Source organism: Clupea harengus, chromosome 1, assembly GCF_900700415.2.
Source record: "Clupea harengus chromosome 1, Ch_v2.0.2, whole genome shotgun sequence".
Taxonomy (NCBI): Eukaryota; Metazoa; Chordata; class Actinopteri; order Clupeiformes; family Clupeidae; genus Clupea; species Clupea harengus.
In genome coordinates this window covers 13,373,329-13,392,219 of record NC_045152.1, presented here as the reverse complement: position 1 = coordinate 13,392,219, position 18,891 = coordinate 13,373,329, and the positions used below count along the sequence as shown (strand labels likewise).

Genomic DNA, 18,891 nt, shown 5'->3' with positions numbered 1-18,891 from the left:
TAATCATAGTATGGGAATGGGGGTAGGCCATTGAGAACCATCTCAGTCAGCAGGTCAGAGAAACCTGATTATAATACAGAACAACAAAAGGTTGCCAGACCTGTTTGCATTACAAGCCTAGCTCATTTACATTACTAGGAGGTGTCTTAAAACTATATATATGGCTAGAATTGGAGATGCTGGTTGTTCAGACCTACACCGCTGAATCCGGAGTATGTTCTACGTGCTTCGTTACTGCACTTTACTGGAATAAAGATTGCTGCATCAGAAACAAAGAAACTTCCTTCATTTCTTACAAGGGGTTTGACTAGCAGACAATTCTTGGTTAAGGTCCTGTAGGAGAGGCTGTGAGAGTAGGACAGAGACACACACACATAGTCACACACTCTCTCTCTCACACACACACACACACACACACACACACACACACACACACACACACACACACACACACACACACACACACACACACACACACCTGGGTCTTGGTGAAGGTCCTGTAGGAGAGGCCGTGAGGGTAGGACAGAGACACACACACGTATAGTCACACACTTACACACACACACACACACACACACACACACACACACACACACACACACACACACACACACACACACACACACACACACACACACACACACACACACACACACACACACCTGGGTCTTGGTGAAGGTCCTGTAGGAGAGGCCGTGAGGGTAGGACAGAGACACACGGGTGTTGTAGGAGTTTTCTCCTCTATTCTCCACCATCACCGTCACATTCATCTCCTGTGCAATGCCCACCTCTATGGTGGAGGACCTGTTGGAACCAGGCAACAGTGCTCTCAAGAACCCTTCTACGAGGAGTCTTTACCAAAAAAAAGGAATGATTCACCTGCTGGTCAAATGTGTGTGGTGCAATGCTATGACATCATCAATATGAATTACTGTCAATTCAGGTGTGAATGATGTTTTCACCCCCCAGTGAGAGTGTCGTCTTGATATTCATTTCGGTTTCATGATCATGCTGCATTTTGAGCCACAGATTTAGTTAAGTAACCAGATCTTTACCTGTTACTTTTCTTTCTCTTCATGTTCCCACTAAGCTGTTCTATAATCAATACTTTCAAGGCTGGCACTCTCCACTATCAATATGATGTATTCTTTAGTGTATGTAAACGTATATACAGCATGTATGCAAATATTAGTTGTACTGATGCATGTATGAATTTATCTGCTTGCTTCTTATTCTCGCCTTAGTGCTTGCTCCAGGCAGGTTCAGGCTCTGGGGTCTGTGAAGCGCCTACACACTATTTCAAGTGCTACTGGTGCTATATAAATACTACTGAACTGAACACTCCACAAATGTATCATGTAACTTTCAGTAGCACCATCTGGTTGAGGTACACATCCAATTCATGAGATGCAACAATGATTGATGATCCACATAAGGTTTCCAACGTTATTGGAGAGCCTTCTTTGATCTTTGCAGACTTACCCAGAAATGTCAACTCGCACGTTGTCTTCACAGACTTTGTCTTCTCCACAGTCGATCTCAAAATTTAACTGCGGCACATAAATCAGTTGGGCTCAGACAACAAACTGACATATTATGCTATTAGTTATGACAACAAACAGGCCTTGAAAAAGTAAAATCCCTATTGGTACAGCACTTACCTCTTGGTGATACAAACATTTACATTTAGTCATTTAGTCATTCAGCAGACGCTTTTATCCAAAGCGACATACAAGGGAGAGAACAATCAAGCTATGAGCATTAGAGACCTAGTGTAACAATAAATACTATTTGACATAAGAAATAGAAAAAAAGTGCAGGAAAGTAACTGTTGTAAGTGCAAGTTAAGTACGTGTAGAAGTGCAAGTTAGGAAGGGAGGTGCTCTCTGAAGAGTTGGGTCTTCAAGAGCTTCTTAAAAAACATCGAAACATTATACAACCTTAGTCCAGAGTGCCATGTTAGTAGGTTTAGCTTCAAAAACAACAAAGAGTAATGATGTCTATTAATGAAAAACCAATTGGTATCACCTTGTGGTCTGTGACTTTAATGGGGCCGCTGGCCAGCTGTGGTACCAGGCCGTCTGCAGTCTGTATAGGAACCCCCTCAAAGGAGACGATCACCTGGACGTCCACAGGACTCAGAGCATCCTCAGGTGAGCACTGGAGGATACACGGAGCCGGGGGTGGAGGTGGGATGGAGGGAAACATGGTGGGTGACAAAATGATTAGATGAAAAAGTAGAGGATGCAAATTGATATTTATCTATGGCGTCATTTCGTCTGCGCACTCAATTTTAGCAGCTGCGAGAGGAAATTCAACAACTGCGAGCGCAGAGACTGACATAAACTCTAGCGAAAACTGGATCTGCTCGCTGGAATTTATCATACGCTCTCGTGAAAACTTTATCTGCTCGCTCGAGTTATGACTTTTGACACTGTTAGCGTGAGTTTTGACACTGTGTGGGCGGGAACCAAAGCAGGACGGGCTCTTCTCTGATTAGTCCTGTTTTGACAGCCGTTTACCAAACTCCGTTAAGTAGCTACATATGTCTTTGTATGGTGAAGACTGATATTTAATGACGAACCGAAGTAACAGTACCCATTAAACCTGTTTTGATTAAATACTAGTGGTGATTGTGGCATTTGACCCACGATCACTTTATTAATTCCAGGATAAAAAAGAGTCAGTTCTCGTGACATAGTCGCTGTTATCTGCCAGTAGGTAACATATCTAGCTACTAGCTTGCTTTAGATTCCTGCGCTAGCAAGAAGCCTTTGCTTGACTTCAATGTTTTAACGTAATTTATTCCATGATCAGGGTGTTTTCACTGCTTTCAACACTGCTAGCTACAACAGAGCAAGCAAATGCTTCTTGCTAGCGCAGGAATCTTAGATCAGCAGTAGACTAGCTAGCAGCTAAACAATAAAATGTAATAACATGAGGGGACAAGACACGTTCGCAAGTACAAGGGCTAACTGTAAGAATGCTGAACAAATTCAATAAAATGAACTTTGTGACTGAAATTAGTGTCGTTTACTGTGTAGTGCTCAACACTTCATAATAGCAGCAAGCTTAAAGCTAGCTAGTAGCTAGCTATGTTACCTACTGGCAGATAACATCGACTGTCATGAGAACTGACTCTTTTTCCTGGAAATAATAAAGTGATCGTGGGTCAAATGCCTCAATCACCACTAGTATTTAATCAAAACAGGCTTAATGGATACCGTTACTTTGGTTCGTCATTAAATATCAGTCTTCACCATACAAAGACATACAACAGAGTTTGGTAAACGGTTGTCGTGAATATGAGACTCTCCTGCTGTCAAATCAGGACCAATCAGAGAAGAGCCTGTCCTGCTTTGGTTCCCGCCCACACAGTATCAAAACTCACGCCCACACAGTGTCAAAAGTCATAACTCGAGCGAGCAGATTCAGTTTTCGCGAGAGCGTATGTCAGTCTCTGGGCTCGCAGTTGTTGAATTTCCTCTCGCAGCTGCTAAAATTGAGTGACCCAAAGTAGTTTCCCTTTCTAAGGACTACAGACTAACCTGCACAAAGAAAGGATGCTGGAAACAGCCTTTTTGTAGTGACACTTGCGACTGGAAGTTTTTCTCTTTTTCATTGGCCGTGAAGTAGGCGCGAGTCCGTTGCCGGACGTAATCCAGTTTCAGGGTGTAGCTGAGTTCTGCTTGCAGGTCTGAAAGAAGAACAAGCTCTCAGTCAGTGTCATCTTTTACACCTCTTAGTCAGCCAGCACACATTTGCTGGAGTGTCAACGTCAATCTCACGAATCTCACAATCTCACAGTGAGGATGCTAGTCAGTAAACTCCAGTGTAAGAACTGAAAGTGGGTATAAGATTGTGCATTCATTGCAGAAAAAAGTCAACTCTAGAGAAACTCTAGAGCCATTAAGTGTGTCCAAACAATACATCTAAACGGTCTGAACTTGGTGCGTCTGAGCGGTCTGAACTTGGTGTGTCTGAACAGTGTTAAATTCAACTCTATTTCCTCAATGTTTCTTGGAATCACGTATGTATCATGTACATATGCTATATATCACACATATGTACATATGTTATATGCTCTGATACGTGTATGAATCCATCCGTTTGCCCCTGATTCTCTCTTCTCCTTCTCTCCTCACTTCCCTTCTGTCCCCATCCCCCTTTCCTTTTCTATCTCTATTTTTCTACCTGTCCCCTCTCAAGCAGATTGTCACGATTTGGGACATTGGCGGCCTCTTGTGGCCAAAGAGACATTATTACGGACTTATTATTTGTGTTCACATGTGCCTTTGTTTTCTTTGTGTGCACTCACCTGTTTCCCATTGTGTGCCCTCACCTGTTTCCCATTGTGTGCCCTCACCTGTTTCCCATTGTGTGCCCTCACCTGTTTCCCATTGTGTGCCCTCACCTGTTTTTCATTGTGTGCCCTCACCTGTTTTTCATTGTGCCCTCACCTGTTTCGCATTGTGCGATTGCCACTTGTCTCTGTTAGCTGGGTATAAATACCTGGCTAGCTTCTGTGAACCCTTATCGGGTCGTTAGATTGTTTTGTCCCATGGTTGTTGGTAGTGCTCTCAAGCGCTTGGTTAGTAGTGCTCTCAAGCGCTTGGTTAGTAGTGCTCTCAAGCGCTTGGTTAGTAGTGCTCTCAAGCGCTTAGTTAGTAGTGCTCTCAAGCGCTTAGTTAGTAGTGCTCTCAAGCGCTTGGTTAGTAGTAGTGATGGCGAAATGAAGCTTCATGAACCTTTGAAGCTTTTCAGCCAGACGTGTTGAAAAAAGGTTCACTACTCGAAGCGTCGTTCGCTCTCTAGTGACACCTGCTGTTCAATAAAAATACGTTGTAACGCTGTGTTTTCTCGGGACAATGAATTTGTTAAATTTGTTGTGGTGCGCAAGGCCTGCTAAAATAACATGCACGAAAACGTATGGTAAAGAAAACGTACCTCTATTAATTCAAATTTCATTGTAGGCGAAAACAACGACAATAAAGACTTTCTTTTGCTATTCTTTGCTCTAATAATAGTCAGACCTATGAAATTTAAAGTTGTATGGTGGCACAGCGGTTAGCGACGTCACCTCCAGGTGCGGACTACATAGTTTCGAAGCTTAGCCAAAGCAAATTTTAACCCGATGTTTTGGATAAAAACTCCTGCTAATTATCTTTACTATATTCTGTAGCATATGCTGTTGAGTTAAAGTGTATTTGGAATACAGGTCAGTACTTTTGTAAAACCAATGGTAGTGAGAGTGCTTTTGGCCAACTGGTTAGTGAAAGTGCAGGGCACTGAAAAGGGGGCGAAAGTGCTTTGTGCAACTGGATCAAGGGCTGTCTCTTCCTAACTGGCTCCATAACTCTATCTCAAATAATCTATACTACTAACAACACCAAACAATCTAAATCTCCAACTCCCGCTAAATCTCCAACTATCGCTAAATCTCCAACCACTGACAACAACAACCACGAATACGAGATGGGAATTTGGACATCGTATTGTCGAAGAGTCCCGCCAAAAGTGAACGAACGAACCACTTGGTGAAGCACTTGATTCAAATGAGGCTTCAGACGTCACGAGTGACGTCATATCGGCAAAGCGATACAAGCCTCGATACACGCTCCGTCTGGAAGTGCTTCATTTTCGTGACACAAGCTCCGAAGCCTCGGGTTCATTTGTAACATCACTAGTTAGTAGTGCTCTCAAGCGCTTAGTTAGTAGTGCTCTCAAGCACTTAGTTAGTAGTGCTCTCAAGCACTTAGTTAGTAGTGCTCTCAAGCACTTAGTTAGTAGTGCTCTCAAGCACTTAGTTAGTAGTGCTCTCAAGCACTTAGTTAGTAGTGCTCTCAAGCACTTAGTTAGTAGTGCTTTCAAGCGCTTGGTTAGTAGTGCTCTCAAGCGCTTAGTTAGTAGTGCTCTCAAGCGCTTAGTTAGTAGTGCTCTCAAGCGCTTAGTTAGTAGTGCTCTCAAGCGCTTAGTTAGTAGTGCTCTCAAGCGCTTGGTTGGTAGTGCTCTCAAGCACTTAGTTAGTAGTGCTCTCAAGCACTTAGTTAGTAGTGCTCTCAAGCACTTAGTTAGTAGTGCTCTCAAGCACTTAGTTAGTACTGCTCTCAAGCACTTAGTTAGTAGTGCTCTCAAGCACTTAGTTAGTACTGCTCTCAAGCACTTAGTTGTTTCCTAGGAGAATGCAAGGAGTGCTCTCAAGCACTTGGTTGCCTCTAGTCTTAGCTAGTCTCAAGGCTCCTTTGTTGGTTTAGGTTTTAAAAGTTAGCCTTCAATCTAGTTTTCAGTTTCTAAGCTTTTAGAGCATTAGCTACACCAGAGGTGTAAAGTAACGAATTACATTTACTCACGTTACTGTAATTGAGTAGTTTTTTTGTGTACTTTGTAATTTTTAAGTAGTTTTTGAAATCGGTAATTTTACTTTTACTTAAGTAGATTTTGACTGAAGTATTGTACTTCGCTACATTGGAAATTACATCCGTTACTGAGTAAAAAAAAAAAACATAGTTCAAGGCGGGAATCGCACACGACAATTCTCACTGCAGTGGTGGATGCTGCACAGAGTGGATGATGGAGTCGATGCAAGGCCCCGGGTGCCGAGTCACAAGAGATAGAGATGGAGGAAGATGATAGTGTGGACTACCAACAGCTGCGGACGACCAACAAGCTGAAGCACCGAACTTTCCACCAGTTGAAATTAAAGAAGATGAAGAAAACCCGTGGCCACATCTCAGCAAGCAGTTTGCCTTCCAACGTAAAAGAGGCAACAGTTATATAATGCTGTGTACAAGCTGTGCCTAACCCGCCAGTCAGAACTTTCTGCTTGTACAAATTCATCTTCAAATCTGCGCAAGCATGTGTTGGTAAGTACAGTATTTGTCCCTTTCCATTAGTAGTTCAGACAGCGTCTTTGTCGTTTAGTTAGCTTTGCTCCATTAAGCAAAATATGCGTTTCATAGCACTAGTAGCCTCATTTTGGCTAGCACTTGCAACCGCCCTGAGTATGCTAACGTCGACAGCCGTCATCCAATAGACTAATAATAATTTCATTCCTGTCTTCCATTCGTTTCAGTTCATAGCATTATTATGTTCAGTCTCTCATATTGTGTTAAAAACTGCAGATCAGTCATCAGCAATGAAATACACCACATAAACTGATATTAGGCTAATCATTTGGCTGCCTCACATGCCTTGAAACAGGAACAATGTGAATGCGCACACCATCGTTGTCAGACAGTTGGACAACCCAATGTGTATGTCGTTATCTGGAATTTATCACGATTAGTCAGATATTGATAACGATAAGTGGTGGCTTTGCAAAGTGCACGTCTTTCATGATGATGCTCAGGGGTTTTGGTTAGCAAGAATTGAGGATTATGAATTGTGATGCATGTAGAAATAGAAAATAATGCTATAATTCTGTATATATAGCCTACTGTAGGTCTGTCATCTCAAGTAGCTATTTATAGCTATTTCTGTGTTATGATGCACTCTTGATGGCAGCTCAATGCTTAATTGTCAGAAATGTTGTTTGTCATTCTACAGGCCTAGTCTATGTCAGACAACCACTTGACCAGATGTTGGAGGCTGGAGCAAGTTGGACAACATTCATCAGATGAACATGATTTATTTTATTTTAAGGTCAGAAGGTACAGGGGAGTTAGAAGGGTCCCTAGCCTGTGTCTCAGTCAATATGGATCTGCTGGACGCCTTTCAGAATATCATAAAACTGTCCCTGAAACTCAATACTGGCCTACCTGCCTCGGCCACCTGCGAGCGACGCTTCAGCTGGGCTGGATAGCTACTCACTGCAAAGCGAGCCCGGATAAACTCTACTCAACTTGAAAATCAGCTGCTGCTCAAACTCAACAAGAAGTGTGTAGGCTAATGCTCTAAAGGTGGACACAAGTAAAGTAACCAAAGTTTACAGTGGGGCAGCGGCAGCGGCATTTTAACTTTTTATTTTAGCTGTCATGTGGTTCATGTTTTGACATGTCCTCCCAAAAGTTCTTAAATGTTGTGTTGACATGTTTAACGTTTAATGTTTGACATGTTTAATGTCATTGCTCTTATATTTCTAAAGATTCTCCTTTAATTAAAAATAACTAGTTTTTGTATTGGATTTATGACCCCTTGTCCTTTTTTGCACTATATAGGAGCGGCCCCCATCAAGTTGTGGAAAGTACTTTTACTTAACTTTTACTTAAAGTACATTTTAAATGAACTACTTTTTACTTTTACTTGAGTAGATTTTTAGATGGGTAATTGTACTTGTACTTAAGTAAAATTTCATCAAAGTAATTGTACTTTTACTTGAGTACAACATTTCAGTACTTTTTACACCTCTGAGCTACACCTTTTGTAGCTTTCTTAGTTTTGTGCCTTTTGCTCTGTTCCTTGTCCTCTGTGTTTTGGATTACCGCTGTTTGAAAATAACAAAGAAAAATATAGCTGCAAGCAGCGATGCGGATTCCTCCAAAGATTGTGAAACCAGGGGAAAAATGTATATTCTTCACAATTTGTCACTGTATAGAAAAATCCATGCTGCAGACTTACCAATGGGATATAGTTAATTTGAAAGGCAACTAGAAAATGCATTTCCTGAAGGAAATACCAGTGCATGAAATGCAAAAGTTAAGAAAGGAAGAAGAAAAGAAAGAAGAGTGAAAGAAGGAAAGAAGAAAGAAAAGAAGAGTAAAAGAAGTGTCTTGCTCAAGAACGCTTTCTGATTACGAAACGACTTCTCTACTGTACCACTGTCACATCAGGCAGAATGCTTGCACAGGAGCAAAGGAGCAGAGAGGGAGACATTACATTGGAAATCACGCTAGCGATTTGCAATTTGCTTTATATCAATCATTTTTGAAGATAAGAAGTTGCCTTTGCACATGGGAACATGTTGTAGTGTCTTCCACATGCATACCAAGTTTGGTGTTGATATCTGAAAGATTTGCTGAGATATAGGATTAAAATTCTATTCAATGTTTTTTCTGAGGCTTAGTCTGAAGATCATCTCTGGTGATTTTGAAGAAGAGTAGGCTTTCAAAGGTTTTTGATAAAACCGGAAATAGCAGAAAATCTACATAACCAGAAATTGACGCCATAATGTGTTTAATTTGTCTTGATCCAGGGAATCCAATGGTACCTCATTTTTAAAAATCGGTCAAACGGTTCAAAAGTTACAGTGTTAACAAAAGTCCAACTTTGACCCGTTGGTGGCGCTAGTGTGGTCTAGTGGGAGACATGGAACTTGGTGTGAGTGAAGAAGGGACTGTCCTTAATGAGTGTGCCAAATTTCAGAAAAGCTTACCATACGGTTCTAGGGGCTGCCATTGACTCCCATTGTACAAACATAATAATAACACCTACAATAACAATAGGTTTCCTCCTGACAGAGGAATCCTAAAAAGGGTGAACAACATCCTGCAACTGGGTCCTCTCTAGCACACTAGGCTAAGCGCTGATTCCCAAAACCAGCAACTCTGGTTTCGATCCCCGAGAGAAGCCTGACACAGATAGGTTCTGCTCAAGGTTCCTGTTAAAAGGGAGTTTTAAGCCCCAGTCACCTTAGTGCTCTAGGGCATCGGTTCCCAAACTGGGGTACGCGGGGAGAAAATTTTCGCGATAACGGAAAACGGACGGAATTACCCTTTGAAACAGAATTGCAACTTTCAGACGGAAACATCATTTTGTGCATCAAAATCGCCCAAATTCCCCTATATTTTGCCCTGCAAGGCTGTATTTCTTTCTAATAAAGACAACAACGATCGCAATGATGAACAAGCATTCATTTAAAAACAAATCACTCTGGCCACGCCCCCCTGTCCAACGGCCTGTAAAATTAATCGCCTGTAAATAATGTTTTTTTTGTAAAAACGGAATTCAGGTGAAAAGGGGGGAGGGGGAGGGGGGGGGGGGGGGGTACGTAGCTGGAGATTGAAGGTCTGAAGGGGTACGGGACTGTAAAAAGTTTGGGAACCACTGCTCTAGGGGGTTCAGGCTCTGGGCTCTATAAAGTGCCTAGAGACAATTTCAATCGATACTGGCGCTATATAACTACTTATTGAATTTAAAGTTTTTTTTTCTGACATGCACAAAATGAGTAAGGAATAATGAACACAGTGCATGTTCTGGAGATGATGCTTTGACGGAGCATATGATGACTGTACCTTTGAAGATGTCATTAGTGGCCTTGGTCATGCTGAAACACACTGATGCTGTGATCTGTTGGGAACCCGTGCAGCCAGAGATAGAGGTGGGGATTTTGGGTGGGGTAAAGGTCACACTGGTCACCATGGATACGATGGGCCTGGACCTGACCATCAGAACACAAATACAACAATCATCTCAGAAACACACACATGCATACTTACTAACCTACACACACACACACAAACAATTATTTATATCACACCAAGAAACAATAAGGTTGTGTGGGTGAATGTGTATGAGCACAAATTTGTTTCTGTGTGTGGGCTTTTAAACTCACATAGGACACCATTGGTTTAACATTGTTTGGACATTTGAAAGCTCATTGGTTGTGTGTAGTGTATGCATGCCCTGTGTGTGTGTATGTAGTGTATGCATGCCCCTGTGTGTGTGTAGTGTATGCATGCCCCTGTATGTGTGTATGTAGTGTATACATGCCCCTGTGTGTGTGTATGTAGCAGCAGAACTGGTTGTTTACGGATGCGGGAGCATGATTAACCTGAGCAGCAGAACCGCTCCTTTGGACCCGACTGCTATGTCAGGCAGCCCGTCTCCACTCTGATCCAAAGCAGACTGGGCCACAGTCAGGCCAAAGAACCGCAGTCCGGACCGCACAGATGAACCTGCAATCCTCTGTCATGGACAACGCAACAGAAAGAGAGTTGAACAGAAGTACTGATAATCACACATCACTTAGCTATTTTCTTCAGTCTTTTACCAAGGTAACAAACATGTTTATTTGTTTCCACTGTGGTTTCCTGTTACAAAGACACATTCTGCACAGGCCCATGCTGCAGTATACATTTATAATGGCCCAACAACTACCATGACTACCAGTTAATCATTCATGTTCTTCTGTCTGTCTCACTCTATCTCTCTCCCTCTCTCACCTGTGAGTAGTTGGGGTTCACTCCTCGTTTCCTCCCGTTGAAGATGTACACACCGCCCTGTCCGTTATCCTCCAGAGGAGCTCCCACTGCCACGTCCCTGATCCCATCCCCATTCAGGTCTGCCAGGCTGGCCAGAGACGAGCCGAACCTCCCCCTCTGACCCTCCATCCCCAGCAGGGACACACCAGCGTCAGACACCTCCATGTGAAAATACTGCACGGAAAAGATGAAAGTAGCCTATGTATTTGCCTCCTCATGGTGTGAGATTTGAGGCAGCGTTATGGGCACGGACCTTTACCTTTGGTCTTGGCATACGTATGAAATAAGTCCATCAAACACACTACTGTTCTTTCAGTTATGGTAGAAATAAGACACATGAACATGACTAGACATGCCCAACAGGCCACTTATGTTTGGGTGTACAACATGAATTATAATATGAAATCTTTGACTACTGTGCCTGTGATGCTCTCATAATTCATCACTATTCATTGTGAATTCTGCATGAGTACTTTTCTCATACCTCCTTGGTGAATTTATAGACAAACACTTTCCCCTCTCTCCCTCCTTCTGTGTGCATGGGGGCAGACGCCAGAATCAGATCAGTGTTGGAGTCTCCATCCAAATCCACCACACACACCTCTGCTCCAAAGTAAGCACCGATCTGAGACTGAGAGAGAGATGATGTTGTTGATGGTGATTATGATGAAGCTGGTGATGTTTAAAGGGTTGCTAGGTAACATCGGCACCTTTGCTAATTTGTTCTTTGTATATTTGTGTTCGGGTAAAGTAGCTGCTACCAAAGATAATCACAGTCTAAACTGGTGAGGAGCTTGAATAAGCACCACACGTTTTTGCATTTATATAATATATGAGTTGTTATCACAGTGACCTCAGTACCTGTTTGAGCATCTTTGGGGCGTCTCCAGGAAAGAAGACCATGAGCAACCCCTTGTGTTTATACCTGGGGGCTCCCATAACGATGTAGTTCTGTCTGTCTCTGGTTGCTACAACCATTGAATAGCCTGGAGAGGGGTTAGAAAATATGACAATAGAAACATAACTGACTACTAAGTTTCGCTTTTACATGACACTATGTAAATTAGACACAAAAAGCTCAAGGTGGCAGAGTATAAAACATTTCAGTGCCAGGGTGAGCAGTCTCTCACCCAGATAGCTGTCAGGAGTGACCTCATGAACCCTCCTAAAACTGGGCGTCCTGCTGGACAGAGGGATGTCCTGGTAACCCCCCCTCCACCCATTTGCCCCAATCACACTCACTAGAAACCTCTCCTGCAAGAGAAAAAGCATAGAAGCTCACTTTTACACAACACAGGAAGTTCCAGCCTTACATATACATTAAATGTTTCATTAGTTAATTGTAATGTCTCAAAAGGACATTTCTGGATTTTTTTAACCTGGGCCATATTTCCTGTTAAAGTCCACATTGTCCCCATTAACATGATCCCAAATAGCTATATACAAGTATAGTATATTAATGCGGTGTTAAGTTGTTATATATGATGCATAACATTACATAAGTGTCAGCAATATTATAGAAGTCCTTTAAAATCTGAAGTTGTCTCGTTTAAAAAGAATACTAGCTATATTATAAAAAGGTAAATGGACTGCATGTACAGTATATAGCGATTTTCTACTCATAGAGCACTCAAAGCGCTTTACGGATTAATGCCTCAGACATCTACTCATTCACACACCGATGGCAGTGGCTACTCTCTAAGTTGCACATCGGTAGCGGTTGGGGGTTCAGTGTCTTGCTCAAGGACCCTTCAACACTTGGTGAGGAGGAGACAGTATCGAACTAGCAAGCTTCCATTTGCTAAATGACTCCTCTACCTCCTGAACCACTATCACCCACAATCACAATATGATACATTTTAAAACTCATTTAAGTAACAATACAATAAGTTGATTAATCTGAACGTACATCTGGGCTGGAAACAAGAGCTGCACTAAATCCATTCTGGGCAAATTCCATATGGGTGGAGTCACCAGTGGTTTGGGTTCCTGGAGAGAGGGGTACAGGAAACAATAACGTCAACATGCTCCTGCATATGACTTGGCCACCATGGTTCCGCTGCAGTGTCTTACTGACACAATAGAAGAGTTTGTGTGTGAATGTGTTTCAAGCAATTTCATGCAGGTTTATAATTCAGAGGCATTGGGGAGTTTTTGTTGAAAAATAGCGAGCTAACTAACATGTAAGGGAGAGAAAAAAACACCAGTTGTGTCCGCTATATATCATCGAAATACATCCGTTCACAACTTCAGTAGTTTTCATCACTGCCAACTGTGCTGTGCAATTCTGTCAGCTGTTATCTAGTTAGGTCCTTGTTTTTTTTTAGCAAAAGTCCATAATGCCTCAATAGGTAAAAGGGTTTTGTAAGCAGGTGGTTTGAGTGCAAGACGATGGGCCGGTCTAGATGTCGCGACACATGTGTTGCATTAATCAATTGGTAAGGTGAATATAATGGGTTTGCTTGTGTTGAAACGGGAGGTCAGGGATAGGAGATGCTGCTGAGCTCCAAGCCGACGGCTGCCGTGCCAGGACGTGGGTGAGTGCTGTTTACCCGTCGCATTACTAATTGTGTGCTTATCTGCCGTTTAGATTGCTCATATTCTGTGCAAAGTGCCTTGTCTGTACAGAGGAATAGGAGGGGATATACTTAGCCTTTGCTTGCTGTGCGTACGGGTTGCTGTGGATGCCTTCTGGCTCTTGATGTGTGTTCTATCACTGAACTTATGATTGGGATGAATCTAACATATTTTATCTGATTGTACTTTGCCTATCTGAAACACTTATGAATTTGCTGTGTATTTATTGCTAATTTAAATATCCATCTGTCCCTGTGTATAATCTCCTGCATGTTATTTATCTAACTATTTATTAATCTGCATTTAGCACTTTACATGGATGTGATGCCTGTTTGGGCCACTGCTCTCTCCCCAAGGTGCTTTTAGAAAAAGAGAAACAAAAGTCCTTGCTTTTCCCTAAACCTTGGAGTGCGTGTGACTTGATTCAGTGCCCAGGTAATGTTGTCCAAATAAGGTAACCTGCAGGGGGCAGCAATTAGGCCCTTTACAGTTTCTTCCTCTGGTTGTAAGAACACTTGCAAGTGCTGACAAATCTGAATGTGCCCATACCTTCAATGGCAATGATGCTCTTTTCCAGGGTATTGCTAATTTTGTCCAGTGCCTCAAAGCTGTCCACTTTAAACACGTGGTCTGATTTTGGTGAGGACGCAATGCTGTTGAGCTCATGTCTTGCATTCTGGTTGTTAAAAGCGTTACCAACCTGTCACATAAGGAAGATAATTAGCATCTCACATTAGGGGAGAATTAGTTCCTTACACCAGAGCAAGTCCTATGTTTGTTTTTGAAATTGTATCAAAAAATGTTACAGTTGCTCAACTGGAAGAGCAAGCTGCTGGCAACACTAATATCATATAACAACATACTGACAAAATGCATATTTGGACAGGACTTTAAATTTCATTGGAGAAAGGCATCTGCTAAATGAATAAATGTTAAAAGTGATCATATAGCACCTCATACCCCAATAGCGTATCTAATAATGTTTTTTCTGTCAGCCAGTGCTGTGGCAGAGGGATATTTTTCGGAATCTTGGGACTCCCCATCTGTGATGACAATGAGAATCCTGTTGGCTTGAGGTCGCGCTCCAGCAGAGGAATCAAACACACTATTCCTGTGCAAATTAGCATAAATAGGCTCATGATATATACTTTAGATTATCATATACTATTATAAGCTCTTCATGAACAACAGACAAAGTTATTTAGTGCTTATGAGTCATGAAGTCCCACTGTTTTAATGAGACAGTTTTAATGAGAGAGGATTAATATGGAAGAGAAAGTGGTGCCATTTTGAGAGGAAAGTCTAGTCCAGGAGCTAGTCCAGGGGGTAAATTAGAACAGTTGAGGGTTTCAGGTTCATTTAAGACTTACACAACTTTCAGGATGGCACTTGCAGTATGCGTCCATTGTGTTAACTGCTGGATATTGTCCACCTGACGTTCCCATCCTGTTCTCTGAAACTGGTTAAAGTTTGTGTGGATTGTGCAGGAGGTGGAGTACTGTACAAAGGCAAACTGCAGGGGGGAAAACAGCTCAGCAGGTAGGTGTAAAGTCAACTGGAAATCTACATGGACTGGTATACACAAAGTTATATAAGGTCAGGAAGGAGTCAGGCTCACTTTGGTGTTCTGCTTCAGAAGTTTTCTGATCAGATCTTTCACAAATTTCTTCATGGTACTGAACTGGTCACGTCCCACACTTCCAGATCCATCCAGTAAGAAGGCAATATCTGTAGCCTTGCACTCTGAAGAGGGAACATTTAGAGCACCGCCATTTTACATATCTTATTCAGAGTTTTTGCTTTCAAACATTTCTGTAAGTCTTTTAAATATTGTTTTACTTCAATTTAAGTTTCCTTATATGTCTGGACATAGTAAACTGAACATACAAATACAATTAAACTGAACTAAGTGTCCTGATACTAAAGTTTTGTATGAAGGAGAATTGTGTGAGTAGTCCTACCTTCAGGAGAAGACGGCAGCGGTCCATCTTGTTGCAGTGATGGACTAATGCTGAAACACATCCCGCCATAGAGATTGATGCTGTCACACTCTTTAGGGATAGTCGGACCACAAACCTGACCGACAACAAAAGTAAGAAAGAGTAAGAAAAAAGAAAGTGAAGACTGACAGAGAGATGAGATGGGAGGGGAGGGGTGACCTACCACTGTCTTTGGGGACGTTTCAGTCTTGCTCATTGACAGGCCAAGGGACATATTCACTCCATATGAGGGAACTGTTGCAGATCACACACAAGTTTCATACAAGGTTTATACTCAACAATGCTATAGAGCAAAGCAATCAAAGGGAACTCGACATGCAAAAATCTATGACGTGATAAGCTCTGGGCTTAGCAAACGTTTTGTAAAGCTAACTCAAGACTAAACAAGATTATATTTTATTGAATATTTAATGAATTTGGAAAATTCTGTTGAAAATAATGAAGGGATATAATTCATTAGATGTCTATTTTCAATACTTTTTGTGTTCAGTATATTTAATTTGATACAATTATTCAGTAGACATCAGTGTCTGAGATAATTAGATACATACACATATATATGAACATATATCTCATACCGTCTATAGGTAGCGGTGAACAGGAGCTGGATGAGACCTGGCATTGGTAAACCTGTCCTCTCCTATCCACAGTATGCTGCTCAAGAGGGGCGCTTACCAGCAGACTATAGAGGAGGATAAAGAGGAAGTATTATACATCGTATAAATTATGTTATCGACGTCATTGATTATGCTGGCAGACTATAGAGGAGGATAAAGAGGAAGTATTATAGATCGTATAAATTATGTTATCGACGTCATTGATTATGCTGGCAGACTATAGAGGAGGATAAAGAGGAAGTATTATAGATCGTATAAATGATGTTAGCGACGTCATTGATTATGCTGTATGAGCATCTTATGGGTATTCCCGCCATTCGTACCGTGATGCACTATCCTGGATCACTCTGTAGCCAAAGCCCTCGGCTGGTTGGCTGATGTGTCTCCAAGGAGTAGACTCAATGTTGAAACATGCTACCATTTCAAATGCTGATAAGAAACAGCACAACAATTAAACAAATTGTATAATCAGGATAGACCAGCATTAACCATTCCAAACATATTCAAACTTTTAAAAAGAAATAGGTGGCATGGGTATCTGGCAGAGCTGTCTGGATGCAAAACAGTTTTCAAGCTTTGAAATAATTCACACAAATGATCAATGAGAGACAAACTGTGAAATAACTTCATGTTTTATGACTTCATGAAGCTCCATCATTTCCTTTCTGTTATTCAAAGCCTTATGAAAGTAAATAAAGAAGTTAGCGTTTAGAAGAAGTTGTGCTCTTAGTTGAAGAACCTCACAAAGAGCCAGCCTTGATAAAGTCAAAGATGGGAAAAAGCCCAGCATAAATATGGTTAAGTCTCTCAACTGTAAATTCAGTAAATTGGAATAGACAAATGAAAATGTCCAAGACACATCTCTCTCTCACTTCTGTTGAATGTATGGCTTAGAGTTTCAATTGCAAATTGAGTCCATTTGAACCATCTTCAGTCAGATTTGAAGCAGCCTACATGTTATTCTCCATAGCCAAACATCTCATGAAAGCCATTATATTGTATATATACAAGACAAGAGACCTGGCACCCTGCTTTACAAACACACAAATGGTTGTAGAGAGTTTTTCCATTGCCCCTGTTGCCATTGTGCTTGCACTAAGGGGTCCAGGCTCTGGGATCTGTAAAGCGCCTTGACACAATTATCAACAAAGTATCGTTCTGGCGCTATATAAATACAATTTTGCATTGCATTGCATTGCATTGCATTGCATTGCATTGCATTGCATTGAATTGAATTGAATTGAATTGAATTGAATTGAATTGAATTGAATTGAATTGAATTGAATTGAATTGAATTGAATTGAATTGAATTGAATTGAATTGAATTGAATTGAATTGAATGTTAGCTGTGGTAGCAATGGTTTCAACATACCTATCTATTTTTCAATACAAAGAAATTAGATGATGGTTATATCCACAACTTACCTGAAAAGAAGCACAAGGTGAAAAATGAGGCAAGCATCCTTTGTCTTCAAGTTGAAGTGAATTGTGAGGCTTAGCTACGGTTCGGTGATTTATATAGCAGAGAGTATAGGGAAATGAGAACGAAAGGGAGGACAGAAATAGAAAGAGAGAGAGAGAGAGTTAGAGTGACAGAGAGCGAGAGAGAGAGGGTTATAGTGACAGAGAGAGAGAGAGAGAGAGAGAGAGAGAGTGACAGAGAAAGAGAGAGAGAGTTAGAGTAAAAAAATAAAGAGATTACTGGACAAAACTAACAAAATCCCAGAACAAACTAGAAACGTATGTATCACTAAACAGACAGTACACTGTGGCAACCTACTTGACCACAGTGTCTGATACAAAACTGAGAAAAACGCTAATTAAATACGGACTGAGTGAGCACAACCTGGCAGTAGAAGTCGGCCGGCACAGACAGACCTGGCTGCCCAGAGAGGAGAGGTTATGTTCTTACTGTAACCAGGGAACAGTTGAGACAGAGCTGCACTTCCTAATTCACTGCAACCAATACTGAAGTCTTAGAGTTTAAGAGTATTTAATAATGAACATGTTATATGTTTATATATCCTATGTTACCATCTATAGTTGCTCTTGTTCCGCATGCCCTTTGTACTGTCACTGCTTATTGTCGTTGCTTTAATTATTTATGTTAATTTCAATTGTATATTTTGTGTAAATATGCTTTGGCAATGTTGTATTGTATGCAGTCATGCCAATAAATACATTTGAATTTGAGAGAGAGTTAGAGTGACAGAGAGAGAGAGAGAGAGAGAGAGGGAGAGAGAGAGAGAGAGGGAGAGTTAGAGCGACAGAGAGAGAGCCTCCTCCCTTTCTTCCCCCCTCCCTTTCTCTTTCTCTCTCTCTTCCTCCCTCCCTCCCTTTCCTTTTAAGGTGTCAACATTCCGTACAGTCATGCTCACCCAGAGCTCTTAGTTCAACTGTTTGCAGCGGCCTCTAGTAGAGGGCCCCTCCCACATTCCATAATGTATCCAAAAACAGTTAAGAATGCAAGTGACAGAGGAACCTACAAGCAGACTTTCCTCATGGAGAATCCAGAGACTTTATGGTCTGCTGTTGTCACTGCTCAAATAGGAGGTAAGC

The 18,891-nt window shown here is 41.6% G+C and overlaps 2 protein-coding genes across 2 annotated transcripts; both read right to left on the bottom strand.

The window, feature by feature from the left end:
* Positions 1–325: 325 nt before the first annotated feature.
* On the bottom strand, positions 326–15,121 carry LOC116219268 (integrin alpha-M-like). The gene is made up of 14 exons (XM_031562708.2): positions 15,086–15,121; positions 14,265–14,415; positions 13,048–13,127; positions 12,269–12,392; positions 12,000–12,124; positions 11,623–11,769; positions 11,100–11,312; positions 10,709–10,842; positions 10,170–10,315; positions 3,549–3,697; positions 2,029–2,160; positions 1,483–1,550; positions 623–804; positions 326–345 (listed from the first exon to the last, which is right to left on the bottom strand). The coding sequence occupies exons 1-14, from the start codon at positions 15,119–15,121 to the stop codon at positions 326–328; spliced, it is 1,707 nt and encodes a 568-aa protein (XP_031418568.2).
* A 191-nt stretch (positions 15,122–15,312) lies between these two features.
* On the bottom strand, positions 15,313–16,765 carry LOC122133651 (integrin alpha-M-like). Its single transcript, XM_042710290.1, has 5 exons — positions 16,656–16,765; positions 16,294–16,397; positions 15,879–15,949; positions 15,677–15,791; positions 15,313–15,458 (listed from the first exon to the last, which is right to left on the bottom strand). The coding sequence occupies exons 1-5, from the start codon at positions 16,751–16,753 to the stop codon at positions 15,313–15,315; spliced, it is 534 nt and encodes a 177-aa protein (XP_042566224.1). The 5' UTR covers positions 16,754–16,765.
* Positions 16,766–18,891: the final 2,126 nt, after the last annotated feature.

Bases quoted from the DNA above. Each gene is read 5' to 3' on its own strand.
- LOC122133651 (XM_042710290.1), bottom strand. From the start codon at position 16,753: ATGGTAGCATGTTTCAACATTGAGTCTACTCCTTGGAGACACATCAGC. The intron at 15,950-16,293 runs GTATGAGATATA...GATCTGCAACAG, and splicing joins TTCACCGCTACCTATAGACG to TTCCCTCATATGGAGTGAAT. The intron at 15,792-15,878 runs GTAGGTCACCCC...GTTGTCGGTCAG, and splicing joins AAACGTCCCCAAAGACAGTG to GTTTGTGGTCCGACTATCCC.
- LOC116219268 (XM_031562708.2), bottom strand. From the start codon at position 15,121: ATGGACGCATACTGCAAGTGCCATCCTGAAAGTTGT. The intron at 11,770-11,999 runs GTACTGAGGTCA...TCTCTCTCTCAG, and splicing joins CCCCAAAGATGCTCAAACAG to TCTCAGATCGGTGCTTACTT. The intron at 10,843-11,099 runs GTGAGAGAGGGA...TGTCCATGACAG, and splicing joins TGAACCCCAACTACTCACAG to AGGATTGCAGGTTCATCTGT.